This window comes from Xiphophorus couchianus, chromosome 18 (assembly GCF_001444195.1).
Source record: "Xiphophorus couchianus chromosome 18, X_couchianus-1.0, whole genome shotgun sequence".
Lineage (NCBI taxonomy): Eukaryota > Metazoa > Chordata > Actinopteri > Cyprinodontiformes > Poeciliidae > Xiphophorus > Xiphophorus couchianus.
The window spans coordinates 3,202,593-3,223,066 of NC_040245.1; the positions used below are offsets into that span (position 1 = coordinate 3,202,593).

General features: G+C 38.4%; 1 protein-coding gene and 1 long non-coding RNA gene across 6 annotated transcripts in view; one reads left to right on the plus strand and one right to left on the minus strand.

Moving 5' to 3' along the window:
* nova2 (NOVA alternative splicing regulator 2) overlaps positions 1–20,474 on the plus strand; it is a 93,722-nt gene that overhangs the window by 68,212 nt on the left and 5,036 nt on the right. For all 5 annotated transcript variants that reach the window (XM_027999492.1, XM_027999490.1, XM_027999491.1 and 2 more), the window contains one exon: positions 4,220–4,386. In XM_027999492.1, the coding sequence (XP_027855293.1) occupies positions 4,220–4,386 (167 nt within the window). The remainder of the gene's footprint in view (positions 1–4,219; positions 4,387–20,474) is intronic.
* The window catches only part of LOC114133547 (uncharacterized), a 46,740-nt gene continuing 34,663 nt past the window's right edge, over positions 8,398–20,474 (minus strand). Inside the window, exon 3 of the long non-coding RNA XR_003593202.1 lies at positions 8,398–10,166. This is a non-coding gene — a long non-coding RNA (uncharacterized LOC114133547). The remainder of the gene's footprint in view (positions 10,167–20,474) is intronic.

A 20,474-nucleotide genomic window follows, 5' to 3' on the forward strand; every position in this document is an offset into this window, starting at 1 on the left:
AGTATAATTTTTTGAATACTCTGCCCGCCTCTCGTCTCGGTTCTTCCCATCTTCCGGACCTGAACCTTACAGTCTTCCCTGTTTTTCTTGGTTTTTTTGTCAGGGCTGGTATTAAATCGTGCATGTTGGATTATTATCAGTCACGTCTAAGAAAACGTTCCACAATAGCAATTCAGCACGACTTCTTCCCTGCACATGGATGTCACAATCAGGTCTTTTGTAAACGCAGCAATCAGAGTAAAATTGAGGAGATTTTCATCTGAAACCTCAAAAAAAGAAAAAATAGAAATCTCCAACTGTTGAAAGAGTCCAAGTTGACATTCTGTTTTACAAGAGCGAATGGTCAAATGCACTAACAGACTCACACTTACGCACTCGCTGGACAGACTGCCAACTGAGCTCACTTTAAATCACTGAGGGATGTTTAAATTCTGCTGCGTTGGCGCTGCTTTGGCTTTTATACGTCTACGGCTGGAAGATTGTGTGAGGGGAATTATTTCACTTTCAATGAGACAAAATAATCAGCCCCAGCTAGAGCTCAATGAAATAACTTAACTTTTGACTTAATTAGAGATCTGAGGCTGCAGCTCAGCCATGCCAGGTTGGCTGTTTTGGCTCTGAATATTTGGGTTTGTGTGTCAATTTATATTATTTAAAAGCCAGTAGAGAAATCCAATCTCAGATCCTGGAGGGCATCCATTCGGTTATTTCAGCTCGGCGATAAACATTTACAGCTACACCAGAAAACGGCTTAAATTATGGAGGCTGGAATTCAAAACGCACCAAAAACTTATCTCAAGATCAAGTAGAGGAAAGAGAAAGATGCCTAACAATCACTAAAATGGAAAAGGAGGAGAGTTTTCTGAGTGCAAGGTTTTTTAAAGATGGCCACACTGCAAAAACACAAAATCTTACCGCATTTTTTGGTCTAGTTTCTGGTGCAAATATCTTAGTACACTTGAAATATGGCAAATTAACTTATGAGTAACTTTTGATCAACATACAGCAGCTTGTTTCAAGTCAATAATTATTTAATATTGATAAAAGTTCTAGTTCCACTGGTGGAACATTCCACTGCACCGTTACCTAGCAACCGTAGCCAAGCACAGACCGTTACCTAGCAACTCAGTTCTAGTTCCACTGGCAGATTATTTCACTAACAACATGGAAAAAAATGCCTTGTTATAAGTGAAATAATATGAGATATCCCCAATATTGACAAATTATTTACTTAGAACAAGCTTCTATTTCTTGCTAAAAAGTTATTTGTAACTTTGTTTTGTCTTATTCAGATTGTACTAACATATTTGCACTAGAAACTAGGTCAAAATACTTAGATGTTGTGTTTTTGCAGGGCAGATGAGGACAGCAGATAAAAAACATTAAAACCAACAAACATGAGAGAATTTTTGCATCTTTATGTTGCAGTTGTGATATGAAGTGAGGCCTGCCTGTAGTTTGATACTAATATTTTATCACACATCAAGCAGGTGAATAAATTCATGTTGAATTTTCTCTGCTGTGACAAAAAACACTGACTGTGTCTCAAGGAACTAAACATAATAAAATTTAACAACTTCACTTACCTGCTGTGACCATTTTCAAGTCATATAGCGATTATGACATTATACAAGTTAACTCTCTCAAAGATAAAAAAAGAACACGTTAATTTCTTATGAACATTTAACACTGGAACTAGAAGTCATTTTGAATATTCTAAATAAATAAAATGGGCAATGAAGTCTTTGTAAACAAAACTGCTTTTAAAAAAACCCAGACTGAATACTTTTGTCGTCCATTTTTTGGATAGAAAGAGAGAGAGACGAGAAAACCAATCAATCATGCAAATGGAAACTATTGACTTTGTTTCAGTTTATCGAGCCTTGGTTTCAGTTTGTTGTTTTTCTGATGAATTATTGTTTTGTCAAATAATTAATATAATATATAAATATTATAATTGTTTTATTTTGGATTCTTTCTTTGTATTGTTGTAAAATTGCCACAAATAAGGCAAATCTGAATAAAGTAGCTATAAGTTAATGACGATGGTGGTGAATATCTGGGGAAACTGTTTCTGTTGCCAAAGCACAGCTGTACCGCAGGCCCAGTATGATCCTTAGTGACAGAGTGGCCTTTCCAACCACTATCACACACACACACACACACACACACTCACTTTCTCATGCCAAGACAATGGCCTGTTAATCCTGGCCTCTGATTGGACGACTGGAGATTACCCAGAGGGCACCAGCTGTCAGGGAGAGGCGAGGCCCAGTTTCCTCAGAATCAACGCTCTCTCTCTCTCTCTCACACACACACACCCGCACACACACACACTTCAATGGTCAATGGGTGTTTCCAAAAGAAAAGAAAAAAAAACCTGAATAAAATAAAGAAACAGCAAATGGCTTCGCTGGACGCCTGATTTCCATGTTCAGCCAGCGTGATTTTAAGACCAGATAGATCCTGTTTGTCACTGCTGTCACCAGGCTGTAACAGCAGGAATGCACGGTAGTGACGGTGTAATGCCAACTAGTTTTACAAAAAGAACCAGCAGCAACATGTTGCTAAAAGCGACACAAACGCTCTTTTATTTTTAGTCTTGGCGTCACAAATCTTCTCCTCTCAGCTTGTTTTGTTTCTCCATTAGCATTGGTAGCCATTTTGCTACAGATTCCTGCCCCCTCTTTGGTACAAACACAGATGTTTTTGGCTGAACCGGGCCAAGCCAAGCGGGTCCAACGGTGCCGGGAGGGGGAAAGTGCCAACCAACCCGCTGCTGGGCTGTGATAAGACCAGAAACCTCTGGAGAGTCCGGGCACGGAGAAAAGAGGACGGAGAGGAACAGAAATAATACAGGAGAGAACGAAAAGACGAAAGAAGAGAACATTTGTTACTGATGTGATGGACTGAGAGGTTCTGCTTCGGTTCCCCGCCTGTTTGTGGATTATTTCTGAAATATTCTGCAGAAAATGCAGCTTGGGAAGCTGGAATACCCAGGTGCAGTGATGCTTGACTTCCTATTGGCTGGCAAAGCAGCCAATCAAGGAGGGCCTTTCATTTTCCTTCACGCTCCTGGATTATCTGAACCCCCCTGAGGGGCAACTAGGAAGACTTTCTGTTTCTACAGTAGAGTCAAGACGGTTTCCATGTGGATTGATGCATTCTGAGGTATATTTGGAGTTTAACTATCGAAATAGGCAGTTAGAAGCATTTTTAAAAAAAGGACTCAAGTATTCGCAGGTGGTTGTGCTCCAATGTACTCCCATACATCTTCGTCTACTGTTTTCTCCATAGTAAAGAGGAAACTGTGCCTTTCGTGACCCAGAAGTAATTATTATTTTTATTTCCATTTGGGTTTCTACTGCTTCTTAAGAAAAGGCAGAGCACTAAAAAAAAAAACACTCATCCAGTTTTTGACAATAAGTTCCTGTTTTTTGTGTCTGCCTAGAAAATGAGCCGTACCAAAAAACTGGAATGTAACAAATCAGCAGGCACCATCCGTTACCTAGCAACCCCAGCAGAGTTCCGCCCGGTACCTAGCAACCCCAGCAGAGTTCCGCCCGTTACCTAGCAACCCCGGCAGAACACCGTCTCCTTTGATCAGTTGGTTTTATTGCTGTTTGTGCTGTACAATGGCTGTTGGAAAAGACAAGAGTTTTGTTGTTGACTTACCATCTAGAAACCACTTGCTGCGTTCTTGTTGGTTGTGCAGAAGGCTCCACTAATGCTTTTCAATGTTGTATGTATGATTGTGAATCTGTTTGCGGCCATTTTCACATTTGGGTGTAAATGTTGAGTTGGGGGGCGTGGCCAGCAGCAGCTTCTTTAAATTTAAAGTAACAGAAGCCTAAAAAAGCTCAAAATAGGCAGAACTGAGCAAACTATAATCTCATTATGTAAAGATCAATACATTTGATGGATATTGATGATTTTGATGGTGACAAAATGGAATGCTATTGGTTTCTCAGGTTGGTAACTGCATGGTGACTTTTATTTTTGAGCTGCCTTGTTGCTGAAATGTGCTACAGAATAAACTTCATAGATGTTTTGCTTAGACCATCTGTCTCATATTGCAACATGGCGACGGCTTTAACAAATATGGAAGAAACATTTTTGTAAAAGTTAGCCTGCAGCTTTAAATTGATAAGTTGATGTTTCCTAAGTTTAGAAATGTTCGCCTTTCCTGACCCAGCTGTGTGTGTCTGTGTGTTTTCAGGCACGACAGAGCGGGTGTGTCTGATCCAGGGGACGGTGGAGGCGCTGAACGGCGTCCATGACTTCATCGCTGAGAAGGTGAGGGAGATGCCTCAGAGCACCCAGAAGACAGAACCAGTCAGCATCCTGCAGCCGCAGACCACCGTCAACCCGGACCGCGTCAAACAGGTCCGTCTGTGTGTGTGGCAGCAGAACCAGGGGGGTTGGTTGGTGCTTTTATTGTGAAAAGCTATGAGGAGACGCCTCATACTGGGAGTATGTCTGGAGATTTTAGTGTTAAGTAAGCAAGTGCAAATATGAAATTATGCTATTATCTAAAATGTATTATTTAGCATTTCTTTTAGTGTTCTTGATGTGAATGCAGGCGATTTGCTTCTTTAATGTTTGCTGACCTTTAACCTTTGAAAAATCACCTCATCCTAGTGCAACATCTTAACATTTCTTTGAAACTGCCGTGTTTCCAGTAAGCAAATTTATTTTATTTACACTCAATTTGCGCCATTACAAATAAAAACAGGAAGGAAACATTTCTGCCAAAAACCTTTCCAAAAAAATAAGTACATTTCTGAGTTTGAAAAGTTCAAGATTTTATAGAAAAAAATATTAAATTTTCTGAAATTGAAAACTTGAAACACTTCTGGGATTAATCTCAAAACTTTTTGAGTTTTAGTAGAATTTTTTTACTTTTCAAAGTCTGAAGTTTCCTTGTTTTTTCTGGTAAATTTCTCAGATTTTTGGTGGAAATTTACTCTAAGTTGTACTTATTTAGTATTTGTTGTCTAGTTTCAGTCCAAATATTTTACTTTTGTCTTACTTCAAGCTACTAACTTACAAGTAACTTTTCAGCAAGATGTAGGAGCTTCTATTACATAACTAATTCCTTGGTGAAAATGTTCTAGTAAGTGAAATAATCTGCCAAAGGAACAAGTATTTTTCCATATTAAAGAATTATTGACGTAAACAAGCTCTTTTGTCTTGCTGAAAATGTATTAAGATATTTACTGCAGAAACTAGACAAAAAAAATACTTGGTCAGATTTTGTGTTTTTGCAGTGAAACTGTAACTTTTTCAGTGAAACCAGTAGCTGGTTTGCAATTTTCTGTCAAGACAAAAACTGGAATGACTGATATCTACAATAAGGTCTGTGGAGCAGCGGTACTTTTATTAGTATTAGATTAAACAAACTGTATGCAGAAACTAAATAATTTAGGAAAAACCAGCAGCATGTCTAAAGGTTTTCCCCTTTCCTTCAGCTTTTTGAATCCAGCAGTGAGCAAACAAGTTGCATAAAATCAGTAGAAAACCCTTTTTCTGGCCCAGGCCTCATTTTTTAGTAGGCTTTAAGGATCCCTGTTGAGATGAACAACTTTTAATTTAAGAACGATATTCTCCCAGTTTTACGAGGAGCTTTTAGGAGCCCTCTTAAACGTTTTACCATAAACCCCAAGAGGCAACTCAGGAACAGTGACGTAGGTGTGCTAGCTCAAACAACAACAAAAAAAAACAAGAAAAAATGTTCCGTCACTTAATGAGGAACAAATTAGGAGGAAAATTCATGATTGCAAGCAGATTTGTTGGAATATAAATCCAGAAAAGATGCTGGAGGGGGAAAAGAAAGAGGTGAAGGAAGGAGATGGACTGGGAGGAGGGAGAGGAGATGGAGTCGGACAGGATGTTGCGTCTGAGGTGTGAACATGTAAACTGCACGTGTCGCATGAACTGCAGGCTGACACGCACGGCCACACAGGCCAGAGCTGGACATCCTGCAGGAAACGCCGTCTGGGTTACTCTGCTTCACACATGCACTGCAAAAACACAAAATCTTACAGAGTAAATTTGTTTTAGTTTCTACTGCAAGTATCTGAAATAAGATAAAACTAAATCACAAGTAACTCGTCAAGAAATAGCAGATTGTTTTAAGTCAATAAATCCTTAATGTTAATGAAAAAGTTCTAGTTACACCTATCAACGGGCCCTTTGCCGTTACCTAGCAACCCCAGCCAAGCCCAGTGCGTCTCCTAGCAACCCAGTTCTGGACATTTTCCCCATGTTATAAGTGAAATAATCTGCCAGTAGAACTAGAACTTTTTAATCAAAATAAAGAAACTACTTACTAAAAACAGGCTCCTACATCTTGCTGAAACGTTACTTGTTAATTAGTTTTGTCTTATTTCAAATGTACCAAGATATCTGGACAAGCAACTAAACCAAACATTTGGTAATATTTTGTGTTTTTGCTGAATATGCCTTAAGCAGCGTTTTTTTTTTTACACCGGAGCAGACTTAAAAAATGCACAAAACTCTAAATGCTAACTACCTTAGCCTTTTTGTACATGCTAGGCTACATTATGGCGGGTCTTTTTCTTGATGTTTACTAATAATTACATGCTTCAACATAATGCAATATTTAATCGCATTTTACCAATCTTCCTTATTTAAAAACATTAATCTTCGTTCCTTATAAGAGGACTGTCATCCATCAATGTCTTCTTTTCGCAACAAAAGCAGCGTTGCCAGATTGGACGGGTTTCCACCTAACTGGGCTGCTTTAGTTGTTAAAATTTAGGCTGTTTTTCACAACATTTAGTGAGTCTTTAGAAAGGTTTCTTTTGAAATAGCTGTTATTGTGTGGGACAAATGTACAAAACATTTAATAAGAAGCCATGTTATTGCATTTATCTTGTTCGTTAATTTATTTTGAAATCTCTTGAATCTGCCAAACATGAATTAAAAGGAGATATCGCCACAAAAAAACCATGTCTTATTGTTGCAGTAAATTTCATTAGAGGTTGAGATCTGGGCTGGGTTTTTTAATTGAGCGGGTTTTATGTTGTTTTTGGGCTTGGAACTGTCAAATCTGGCAACACAGATCAAAAGTTTACAATGAAATAAGTTTGGTTTGCATTTGTGTCCTTTTTGTGCATCAATTACCATTTTTACAGTGAACTCAACTGAATAAAAGCGATGTTGCGCCACTATTTTTATAGAAGTTAAAAGTTTGTTTTGAGCTGCATTATGGTTTAAACATATTAAATTTAACTTTCAAGAGACTTTCTGTAATTAATTAGCCAGAAACTATTAAGATCTTTTTTCATGGTATTTCCAAGCAGTGGATGAACTGATTCCTTGTAACATTTAGTCATATTTAGATTACATAATGTTTATTATAATTACCTTTCCATTTGGTTGCAGTGGAATTTAGCAGTAAAATGATTTATTATGGGCTGTACGACGATGCAGCTGTGAGCACTCCAGCAGAAAAAGGTCAGGAGTTTGTTCCCTTCCTTCCAAAACCATGACTGCTGGTTACCTGGCACTCCGACTCTGTAGGTGTGTGTGTGTGTGTGTGTGTGTGTGTGTGTGTGTGTGTGTGTGTGTGTGTCCTGGGTTTTTACCCCGCCTCTGGTTCATTAACCTCTGGCCCGCTGCCCTCCAGCCCTGACAAGGACTAAGTGAAGCGTAGATAGATAATTCATCATGTTTGTACAATTTATTCCCTTGTGTTTAATTTGAGGTTTGAAAAAAAACTTTTAATATTAATTTTCATCAGCAGAGTTGCATATATGAAAGATTTTTCCAGGAAAAATAATCGCTTAGGGGACAGTTTCTGTTAAAATTGTTGCATAAAAAAGCCTCCATAGGTCAAATATAAATTAAAGTTGGATAAAACTGACGATAACAATTGATTACATCTTTTTAAAGTAAATGAATCTGACTGTGTGTCACAGCAATTATAGCCCCACACTGCAAAAACAGAAAACCTTACAAAGTATTTTCTGTTTAGTTTCTTGGTCAAACATCTCAGTGCTCTTGAAACAAGACAAAACTAACTTACAAGTAACTTTTCAGTAAGAAACAGGAGTTTGTTTTAAACCAATAATCCCTTAATATTGATTAAAAAATACATGTTCCACTGGTAGATTATTTCACATTTTTCCCTTGTTATATGTGAAACAAAATCTGCCCATGGAACTAGAACTGGGTTGCTAGGTAACGGGCTGGGCGTGGCTGGGGGTTGCTAGGTAACGGCGCAGTGGAATATTCTACCTGTGGAACTAGAACTTTTTCATCAATATCAAGGAATTACTGACTTAAAACTATCTGCTGTATCTTGCTGAAAAGTTATTTGTAAATTAGTTTTGTCTTATTTCAAGTGTAATAAGAAATGTTAACTAAAAACTAGACCAAAAATACTTGGTAAGTTTTGGTGTTTTTGCAGTGTGTGTATAAATCAGACAGAAGTGCTGCATCCTGATTTCTCAGCTCTGGAGACGACGTAGCGTCTTTTCTCCTCTGATTATGTGATTTCTTGTTTGGATGCATCAGCAGAATGATGTAAAGGTGTGAAAGAAAACATCATTGCTCTATGATGCAAAAACTCACATTATAAAACATCAACTGTGAGGAGAAAGACGATGTTGGTCCTGCTTGGGAAGAAGCAGCAGCAGGAATCTGTTGATCACTCTTTAAAATTAGGCTTTTTATAAATAAAGGAAAGTTGTTTTTAGTGTGCAACACTAAACACTATATTCATGAGATGAGTTATGATGTGAAGTTCATCAGAATGAAACCAAATGAGATTTTACGACGTCAAAGATCAAATTTGGGCTCCAAAAAGGCTTATATTCTGCATTTTTATAGATTCTTGCCACAAACTCCAACTGATGTTTTTTTTTCTGCTTTCATTTTAAGACACGCTCTTCAACTAATCATAGTCTGCAGTGCAGCACTGATCGTTTCCCAGCTGCTATTGATCGGCTTCAGTATGATGTCGCTCAACAACCCTTAGATGTCCAGCTACTGGTTGCTATGGTGATGCTTCCTGCCTCTTTCTGAGCAACTTGTGTTGCTTATTGTTTGTTTTGTCTTTCATTTTGTAGCCATTTATTGTTCCTGCTGGAAGTCCAAAAAGTAAAAAATGGATTTATGTTTTCTATCAGAATTTCATCAGATGAAGCCATGCTAGTAGCAACTAGCTAACAGTAACGCCAACAAGAAATATTGTAATGTTTTAATGTCGCGGGATCTTCAAATAATACTTTAATCTCGTTATATTGAAATGTTTTTCTCATACCATTAAAAAATTTAAAACATTTTCTCTTAATATTATGACTTTATTCTGGTAATAATATTTTTATTTTTCATTTTTTCCCATCATGTCCCTTTTACACTCCGTTGTTGAACATCACTCTAGTTTCTGACCAGTTTTGTTGCCTGGCTGTGATTTATCCTCTCTAAATGGAAGAAATTCATAATTATGAATAAATATTTAGAGATAAATGCATCTGCTGGTCGATCTCGTCTCCAGCAGCATGTGAGGTTCCTAAAAGGCCGTCAGAGTCTGTGAGATGTTCCGTTTGTGCCGCTTTTACAAGCAATTACAAAATGAGAGTGAAGTCAGAGGTCAAAGGTCAGGGCTCCGCGGGGGTCTTTTCCAAACCAGAGCTCTGCTTCCTGTTTCCAAGCAACAGCTCACAGGAAATCTGCGTCCTGACATGAAAACGTCGGCGTTCACGATTCGCAGAGGTCGCACAAACGAGACACAACGTGCTAATTGGCGCGTTTCAGTGCCGGTGGGCGGGTTTCGATACCTGCGGCTCAAAGCTTCCTGCGTTCAACTTCAGTTATTATAAAGTATTTTGTTTTTTTATTTAACTGAATGTGTAGACAGTATTTTTATGTTGAGCGCTGCAGCCGGAGGCCGACTGGCAGCTGAGTGATCCGGTTCTGGATGATTTGAGAAGCCGCAGGGAGACAGGCGGCTAATAGCTGCTGATATTTAGACTCTTATAATAGAGGGCGAATCCCCCTGTTGCTCTTCAGGCTATTTATACCAAGTCAGAGCAGCAACTAAATGGGTTTGTGCCGCATCTGATGACACACAGAGAAACTCCCGCTCCAAAATAACCTCCCAAACGCCGCCGGACTCCGAAGTTTTCCAGAAGAACCTGGAGAAACAAACAAAACGCTGAGTAATACGGAGATTTTACTGCAAAATGTTTTTCTAACTTCTGCTGGATTAAAAACAGTGCATGGATGAGTAACTCACACTTTCCCAGACTTCTCTTTAAACTTTTCATCAGGCGGGCCAAAATCGTTAAGTTGAAAAAATGTACGAGGGAAAAAAACTTCTTAATAAAAGCAAATAAAGCAGCACCTTTTTTCTTTTCTGTTTTTAGGATCCAAATATTTAAAAGTAATTTTCACATTTAATTTATTAAAAGAAAGGCTTGTAGTTGTATAATTATTTTAGGCTTTCAAAATGTTTGCTGTATTTAACTGAGCTGAATAAATTTTTGGTGAAACAAAGTTGATTTTTCAGTAAAATTGGATCTTGGTTGTAAAAAGGCAGATACTTTTGTTATACTTCACATTTTCCACTGTAAGAAAATCATGCCAGTAATGGTTTTACCCTGATAAAAGCTGCAGTAAGTCACTTTTATTAAAAATAATATTTACATATTTGTTGAAACTGTTGTTAGTCTAGGATGAGATGGATAATGTATGAAAAAATGTATTTTCTCCATCTTCTCCCAGTTAAGAATGATAAATTAAAATAAGCTCAATAATTTCCATTTGCATTATTAATTATTTTCCTCTTTCTACAAAAAACTGGATGATAAAAGTTTTTTGTCATTTTCAGTGTTTTGGTCTCAAATAGACAATTTTGTTTACAGAAACTTCATGATTCATCTGATTTGTTGTTTTGTTTATTTTGGATATTTAAAATATCTTCCAGTGTTAAATGTTCATTAGAATTTAAAGTTTATTGATTTTTGAAAATTTGTTCTTGCTATATTACTTAAATGACCACAAACCAACAATATTATTGTTTATTGCAATAACGTCTGGGACAATTTATCGTCCTGCAACATTTATTCTGACAGGACTTCTCCCTTTGCTAACTAGAAACAACCAATCAGAGCCAGGAGGCGGGTCTTAGCGCTGACAGTCACCCTCCGCACTCTCTCCCTTGCTTGCTTCAGCTAGCTTAGCCTGTTTTGAATGCTAATTCTAGTTAGCATAGTCACTATATATGGCAGATAAACACAACGTTTTCTTGTAACGGTGAGTTGTTTCTCTGACGTTAGCACATTTAGCAGGACAATTGACAGCGCTAAGACCCGCCTCCTGGATCTGATTGGTTGTTTTTGGTTGGGAGAAGATGAAACTTTTCACAGATTGAAAAGCTTGACCTAAAAAAAAGCATATTGTTTATGAAAGTCACATAATGTAGCTTAAAAAAAATAATGATATTAAAAAAAATCAAGTAAATAAATTGGTGTCATTCTTGAACTGCATTAAAAGAAAAAATGGCCCCCGGGCCACGCTTTGGACACCGCTGATAACACAGCTTGACTTTGATGCGACATTCCCGCCCCGGTACGACATGTGCGCCTCTGAAAGATGAATGAATCTGTGTGAACCGCGGCGCCTCTTCGGTTTCAGCCGTGGATAAAATGTCGTCTTCGCCGCTCTGCGTGTGCGGATCGCGGCCGGCTGCTGCGGCGCCGGGACCTCTGGTCCAGTCAGAGGAGGCGAGGGGGAAGACAAAAGATAAAGGAACAATGGGTTGGGAATAAAAAGTGTTGCAGACGATGACATAAAGATAGATGGGTGGAGCGCCGAGCTGGACACTTGTTAGCCGACAGCTGCGGAGTGACGGCGGCCTGCAGCTTGAGAAGCAGCTGCAGGCAGACAGAAAAGCAAAGCAGCAACGACACCAACAGTCGACTCTGCACGCTTCAAGGACACGAAACGGGACAGGAGACGATTTATGGGCCGAGCGGATTCCTCTGGAGGCCAGAGTGAAATTATGAGAAGAAGCCAAATAAAAAACAATAACTGGTATTGTTTAAAGTTTAGATAGATAGATAGATAGCATTTATTGTCATTGAACAGAATTCAACGAAATTTCCATTGCAGCTCCTGTGCAAATGGTCAAATATATACAGTATAAATAAGCAAACACACAATAATAATAATAACTATATATACAACTAAATTAACTAAAGGCACTCAACCACACCAAAGAAGTAGCAGCAGGTCCAATTTGAACTTCCATAAAACAAGTCCATCACACCCTGTTATGCTTCTTTGAACAGGTTACAGTTATGGCCTATACAAAACCTGTTCATGACATTTTCTGTGCACAAAATCATTCTTGGGTAATGAGATTTGTTTTAGGGCGTCTTGTCGTTTTAAATCCAAATACTCTGTTTCTGGACCCCAACTCATCGTTTCCACTCACACGTGAAAATGGCTGCAAACAGATGCGCAATTATACAAGCTAACAGCTTTGAAAAGCATTAGTGGAGCCTCCTGCACAACCAACAAGGATGCAGCAAGTAGTTTCTGGATGGCAAATGAACAGCAAAACACTTGTCTTTTCAGCCAATGTACAGCTGTAAAACCATGAGTTCCAAATGTGCTGGAACTCTGCTGGGGTTGCTAGGTAACGGGCGGAACTCTGCTGGGGTTGCTAGGTAACGGGCGGAACTCTGCTGGGGTTGCTAGGTAATGTCAGTTATGACTCAACATTCTGGAGGTTTTTGAAGCAGCTCCTTCACTTATTGCCAAAAAAACAGCTGGATGGTTTTTTTTTGTTGTTTTTTTAAGTGCTTGGACTGTTTATTTTTAGAAGCACTAGAAACCAAACTGGAAGCACAAAAATGTGCAAAACCTAAATTTTGTATGATAACTTCCCTTTAAATTTTCATACAGCCATGATACAAATTATTTAGGTCTGAAGTAATTCCTTGTAAATTCTTCTGCATGTTACATTTTAACGTTCGTGTTCTGCAAATACAAGAATATTATTATTTTTAAAGCGTCTGCAGAGGCGAACGCTTTACAGCACGTTAAACATGAGGTTAGGGGGCCAAATCCGGCCCGCCAGAGATTTTTATGTGGACGTTTTATCTGTATACTGCCAAATTGCATAAATTAGTCCATCCACTATTTTGAGAAAGTACAGAAGAAAACAGCTAAATGTTTTTTTATTATTATTATTCTGATATGGACAAGGACTACATGCTAATGCTAAGTTCACCTAAATTTGACAATTTAAAACATTTTTTAAAAAATACATAAAAGATATCTCAAACTTTAAAAAAAACAACATTTTAGAGGTTTTACTTTCATCATGTCTTATAAGCAGATATTGTTCACTCAGACGGTTTATTAAACGCTGTTGACTCAGACTTTGAATGTTACCTGATCTGGAGTTTCGTTTTCTGTTATTCCAGGGATTTTTTTTTAGCCTCTCTAGTCTTTTGTGCAGACCGATTTGTTTTTAACTTTAATAGCTGACCATTTACCCACATGCAGCCACTTCCTGTAACCTTTCACCTCCTGTGTCAACATCTGTTTCCTGCTTCCTGTTTTTGCTCCTTTACACAGGAAGTTTGACATTCATGTTGGGAAAATGGTGTAGGACTCATTTTCAGTGAAATGTCAGAAGATTAGTCTGATATTGAGTGTTGAACTTCACTAGTGAAACTTTGTTGATTTATTTGTTGTTATTGATCAATAACAGATTAATGCTTAATTTTTTTAAGAAAAAAAAGTGACTGTTTGGAAATGACTGCATTCTTTCTAATGGCCAGCAGGGGGCAAAGATGTAAATTTAGTTTTCAAATCAACCAAATTCTCACATTTAAAAAAAAAAACTACGCTTTTTTTCCATCTTGCTGCAACTCATAGTTTAAAGTTGAATTTTTTTAAGGCTCGTTCATAAATAAAACTCATAATTTGCCTAAAAAACAGTAAAAATGGGACAGATTTAGTTGAAGTAACCTGAGTCTGACCGGTGGGAGTTTCAGTGATTATTACTCCTGTTTTCAAACACATAACCGCAGAGGCCAAGGCAATAAATCCAAGAACATATGAGCAACAATATGATGTCAACATATTTCCATCCATTTTCACTTGTGATAGCCAGAAAACGTTAATGTTTAAGGAAAAGACGTGAAAACATGGCCGCTTAAGTTTTCTTTTGTTATCTGCTTACTCATTGTGAAGCATTAGTAGCTTTAATTTGTAGTATTAGCGCAGCTAGCATGTTGCACCTTTCAGCATTTCCCTACTTGTAGTGTTTCTTTGCACCGTTAGCTTTAAACATTAGCGCAGCTATCATGTAGCATCTTTCAGCAGAATTCCTCATTCGTAGTGTTAGTTTGTTGTGTTAGCTTGTAGTGTTAGCACAAATAGCATGCTGAATCATTCAGCATTTCCTTATACATATATTAAGTTTGTAGAATTAGCTTGCAGCATTAGCACAAAAAGCATTGCACAATTAGCATGCGACATCTTTTAGCATTTCCCTAATTGTAGTGCTAGTTTGTAGCATTAGCTTGAAGCATTAGCGCAGCTAGCATTTAGCATTTTTTAACAGGATTCCTCATTTGTAGTATTAGTTTGTAGCGTTAGCTTGTAGCATTAGCACAGTTAGCATGTTTATTCATAAATAAAAGTCATAATTTGCCTAAAAAAACAGTAAAAATGGGACAGATTTAGTTGAAGTAACCTGAGTCTGACCGGTGGGAGTTTCAGTGACTATTACTCCTGTTTTCAAACACATAACTGTGGAGGCCAAGGCAATAAATCCAAGAACATATGAGCAACAATATGATGTCAACATATTTCCATCCATTTGCCCTAGCCAGAAAAGGTTAATGTTTAAGGAAAAGACATGAAAACATGGCCGCTTAAGTTTTCTGTTCTTTTGTGCTCACTCATAAATATTGGACATGCTGTTCTGCTTCCCCCGCTTCCTGGTTACATCATACTTCATAACTTTTTATTCATCTTTTTTCTTTGATCACTCCTGAAATGTACAACCTCTGCATAAATGCTCAGTCAGCAAAACGGCAGTCGCTCTCGATCTCTGCTTATCTTCAGCAACAGGAGATACTGAGTTTCTGCATTTTATTACAGAAGCTGTAATTCATTTAAAAAAAATTTTTAGCTCACATGAAACTCAGACAGACATTTTGCTTTCCTCTCAGAAAGGTGAACCAAAGATTTATCAGGTTCAGTGATGGAAAAACGAAATGTACTCCTGCTGCTTCCTCAGCAGTCGCCAAAGGCATCTTTTAAAGTCCAGTTGATTATTTGATCCTCTATAAATCTGGTGTTTTAAAAGTTTGTTGGAATCAAGAGTAAACTAACAGGATAACACAACGGCTGGTCAACATCTGGACAAGTTGTTTATTCTGAATCATTCAGAATGAACAACAGAATGAATTATTAGCATAATTTCTGAATGCTAATTAGAAATTAGAATTTCTAATTTGGTAGTTTAAAACATTGTAAAGTTATTTTATAATGATTAAAAATTTATAAACTTACGGTGCACGCCATATTTAATGGCACTCTTGGTCATAATTTGTAAAAATTACTAAAAATAAATGAACATTTTCTTGCAGTATTAAGTTTTAAACCAATATTGTTAGCTAATCAGTTTTACTACTTCACTGCTGCAGTGAACAAAAGTTTACGGACTTTAAGTTGCTCCCAAACATGCTGTGACATAGCATTAGCTTGTACTGTTAGCTCGTAATGTTAGGTTGCGGCATTAGCATAGCTACCATGTGGCCTCTTTCAGCATCTCCTTTCTTGTAGTGTTAGCTTGTAGCTTATGGCAGCTAGCATGTGGCCTCTTTCAGCATTTCCTTTCTTGTGGTGTTAGCTTATGGTGTTAGCTTGTAGCTTATGGCAGCTAGCATGTGGCTTCTTTCAGCATTTACCTAATTGTAATGTTAGTTTGTAGCATTAGATTGAAGTTAGCATAAATAGCATGAAGCGTCTTTCAACATTTCCTTACACAGAGTGTTAGTTTACAGCATTAGCTTGCAGCTTAAAGCAGCTAGCATGTTGCATTTTTCATCATTTCTTTACTTGTAATATTAGCTTCTGGTGATAGCTTCCAGCTTTAGCATAATTAGCATGTGATGTCTTTCAACACTATGCCTTACTTGTAGTGTTAGCTTGCATCATTAGCGCTGTTAGCATGTGCCATCTTTCAACATTTACCTAGAAATGCGACAATTTGGGCAAATGAGAATGGATCAGTTTAAATCAATTTAGGTTCAAAAAAGAATCTGAATAAATTTTTAGTATCAATTAAATCAAAATATTGATTGTTTTTGCTAAATGGTCTCAGATAAAAATCAACCACAGGAACCAGAAATGAGTTGTTGGTCTCAGGGGAACAAACGCTGAGTTTACAAACATGTAAACATATTTATGTGTGTGTTCGTTTATTCCCGTGTGTCGCCGTTAATACAGCTCTGTCGCTCGTCTCTTCTGTCATCTTCTTATTTTTAGTTTTGTTTTGGGGGGTGAAGGGTTTTCTCTCCTCCTGGATGATGGAAATGAAGGACAACACAGAGAGGAAGGGGGGAAAGGTAAACTAGATGTGGGGAGAGAGAGAGCGAGACGGCTAAGCCTGCGGATCAGTGGGAGGCAGATTAAGCTAAAGTCCCCTGCTTAAGACTTCAAAGTTCAACCTCCAAGAGCCTCAACAGTTGTTCCGCCGTCGTCCAGCCGCTCTCCGTGTTCACACAACATGCAGACATTGTTTGGTTTGTCGTCGCCGCGCTCGTTTGTACAAAGGTAGAAATAAAGCCACATTTTGTTTGTGTGCGGTTTGGTTTTGTGTGTGTGTGTGTGTGTTAGCGACATGCGGAGCCGTGTGACCTGGACGGAACGCGACACAAAGCTGTGATGAGAATACGGATCATCATTATCAACATGACAGGTCTAAAAATTACTAATCCACAATCTATTCCGGAGCAGGTTACCGATATCGGGTTCACAGCGAACCGTAGCGATCTATTTCAGAAAGCCGCCACAATGGTAGACCAAGCAGGAAAACTTTTTTAGTCACTCAAACGGCATTTTTATTACCATATTTTGATGCGTAGTTATTGTTTCTTGATGTTGTCATAGCAACATCATGAAAATTTAAGAAAAATCGAAATTTATTGATTATTATTATACATTATTATTGGTTCCCCGCTACCTTTTTTAAAATCAGGCTAGTACATCTGAAAAAAAAATAAAAAATTGCAGCAAAGTGTATTTCTTACTAGTTTTCTCAGAAAAGGAATTTTATATTTTTTTAATCGCAGAATTTTTAATTTAATCTCAGAATTCTGACTTTAATCTGGAATTTCTGATATTTCTTATCTCAGAATTCTAACTTTCTTCCTCAAATTTCAGATTTTTTCCCCAGAATTTACAATTAAAGTATTTTCAGTAAATTTTGGGATTCTATTTGTAAATTAAGATACCATAATCTGGAGGAAGAGAAGAGCGATCCAGAGTTAATTTTGCTTTAAATCCAGATTGAAGTTTCCAGTCGGTGCTGGTTTGGGTTGCCATGTCCTGCGCTGGTTCTGGTCCTCTGGGTTTAATGAGTCCCCAGTGGCAAAAACATCACATTTAAACCCCAGAGAAACAGAAAGTCACTGATCACTAATTAGATAGTTCCTAATCTCCAGTGCCTTGTATTTATTAAAATCCAGTACATCTGTGTGATAGAAATAATCTGGACCGATATTTAATCCGTTTGACCTTCATAAACATCCAGCAGCTCCAAACCTGAACCCGTTCCAAGCTGCGGACTCCCATCATCCCCCGCTGCCGTCCACATCGATTCGGATTTATCCGCTAAGCCCACATCCCTGCTGAAGTCGACACTTCCCTTCCCGCTTTCGCAGCGAGTGGATTCATGCTCAGGAGATTGAGTTTGACCTTCGACCTCAGTCCAGCAGCTGCAGCAGCAGGACGTTCTCGTCAGCAGCTGGATGGAAGCCAAAAACCCGCCGGCTAACCTCTGCAGAAACTTTCCACCAACAAATGTAAACAAGCAGCAAAAAATTCAACCTGAGCCTCAAAAAGCAGGAAAGCAGATTCTGCCTACACTGTAAAAACACAAAATCCTATCACATGTTTTTGTTCTAGTTTTCACTGAAAATATCTTTGTACTTGTGAAATAAGACAAAACTAGCTTACTATTACCAAATTATTTACTTAAAATAATCTAAAACGTTAGCTGTAAGTTACTTTTGTCTCATTTCAGCAGTACTAACAGTTAAAACTAGACCAAAATACTTGGTAAGACTTGGTGCTTTTGCAGTGTGCTGTCCTCTAATCTCTGCTGCCAGTCACTGGAGTGAACTGAAGGGACAGTGTCAGCGAAATAAAAGCAGGATTAAGAGGATAATTTCTAGAGAAAATGCCCTTCATGCTGGGAACATGCTGTGTGAGGTCTGAGGAAAGAATTAACTATTGTAAATTCACCGGAAAATTACAGCCGTAAAAGTTAACGAGAGGAAGACACTTCGAGACGTCTGAACGCAGGAATGCAAGCGGATTATTAAAAAAAAGTGAAAAGGTTGACGGGAGGAAAGAAAACAGGAAGATGGAAAGACAAAAAAAGGAAAGCAGAGCTTCATTAGCGTGGATCAGTTGGATGGAGACTGAAGATGGGATCATTAGCAGCGAGCAGGACTGAGACGCGCCGCTGGTTATCCTCCCACCCACCCGGCGCTTCAGAAACGCTCCGTGGGTAAAACATCTGAAACATCCCCCCCCTTCAATCGGGCCGGACCCGGATTCCTGTCAGCACATTTTACCGCCAGAATCACTCAAAAGACGACACAAATGACTGTTGTAAGAAAAGAAAAGTTGTACAGTTTGAGCTGCAAAAACCTCCAACAGAACGGTTTTCACCTCCATGTCAGCTGTTTGTTTCCTAAAGGGGCAGAATTATGTATTTCTCAGACAAATAGTGGCATTTATAGCACAATCAAGTAACTTTTAAGTTCAGTTCTTATAAAAAATGCTGTATACACCAAATATGACTGAAAGGTCATGTTACTTCTTCATTGACGTCTTGAGATTGGGTCTCTGTCTCTTTAAGAATCTCATGCTCTTTCTGAAGCTCCGCCTTCTGGGACTCGTCCCAACATGGCTCCACTATTAACTCTAATGACGTTTTACCAGCGTTTCACTGAGCAGTAGCTCCTATAATGAGCTCAGCTGGTATTTGCTAATTGCTGCTGGCTAGTCTGAAGGAAGGCTGCACAGTGGCGCAGTTGGTAGCACTGTTGCCTTGCAGCAAGAAGGTCCTGGGTTCGATTCCCGGCCGGGGTCTTTCTGCATGGAGTTTGCATGTTCTCCCTGTGCATGCGTGGGTTCTCTCCGGGTACTCCGGCTTCCTCCCACAGTCCAAAAACATGACTGTTAGGTTAATTGGTATATCTAAATTCTCCCTAGGGGTGTGTGTGAATGGTTGTTTGTCCTGTATGTCTTTGTGTTGCCCTGCGACAGACTGGCGACCTGTCCAGGGTGAACCCCGCCTCCCGCCTGGAACGTAGCTGGAGATGGGCACCAGCAACCCTCCCGACCCCATTAGGGACAAGGGTGAACAGACAATGGATGGATGGATAGTCTGAAGGAGCTGAGTGCAGGGAGGACAGCTCTGTGACCTGAATCAAAAATCCTACTGCAAAACACAAAATCTTAAAGGTATTTTTGGTCCAGTTTCTAGTGCAAATATCTTGAAATAAGACAAAACTAACTTACAAGTAACTTTTCAGCGAGATATAAGAGCTTGTTTTAAGTCAATACTTGCTTAGTATTGATGAAAAAGTTCTGGTAGAATGTTCCACTGCACTGTTACCTAGCAACCCCAGCCAAGACCAACCCATCACCTAGCAACCCAGTTCTAGTTCCACTGGCAGGTTACTTTTACTTATGGGAATAATGTTTTGTTATAAAATTGAATTAATAATTTTAATCCGTATTAACAAATTATTTACTTATAGGTATATTCTAAAAACCTAGCTGAAAGTTAGTTTTGTCCTATTTCAGGAGTACTGAAAAAATGGACACAAACGTTTGGTAAAATTAGTTTTTTACTGCAAAAACAGAAAAGTTTACCAAGTATTTTTGTTTAGTTTCTAGTGCAAATATTTTAGTAGACCTGAAATAAGACAAAACTAACATTTTAGGAGGTTATTTAAAGAAAATGATTCATTAATGTTGATGAAAAAGTTCTAGATCCACTTTGTAACAAGACATTTTTCCTCTAAGTGAAATAATCTGTAGGGGGAACTAGAACTGGGTTGCTAGGCAACGTGCTGGGCGTGGCTGAGGTTGCTAGGTAACGGCGCAACGGAATACTCTACCAGTGACACAAAACTTTTTCATCAATATCAAGGAATTCTTTACTTAAAACAAGC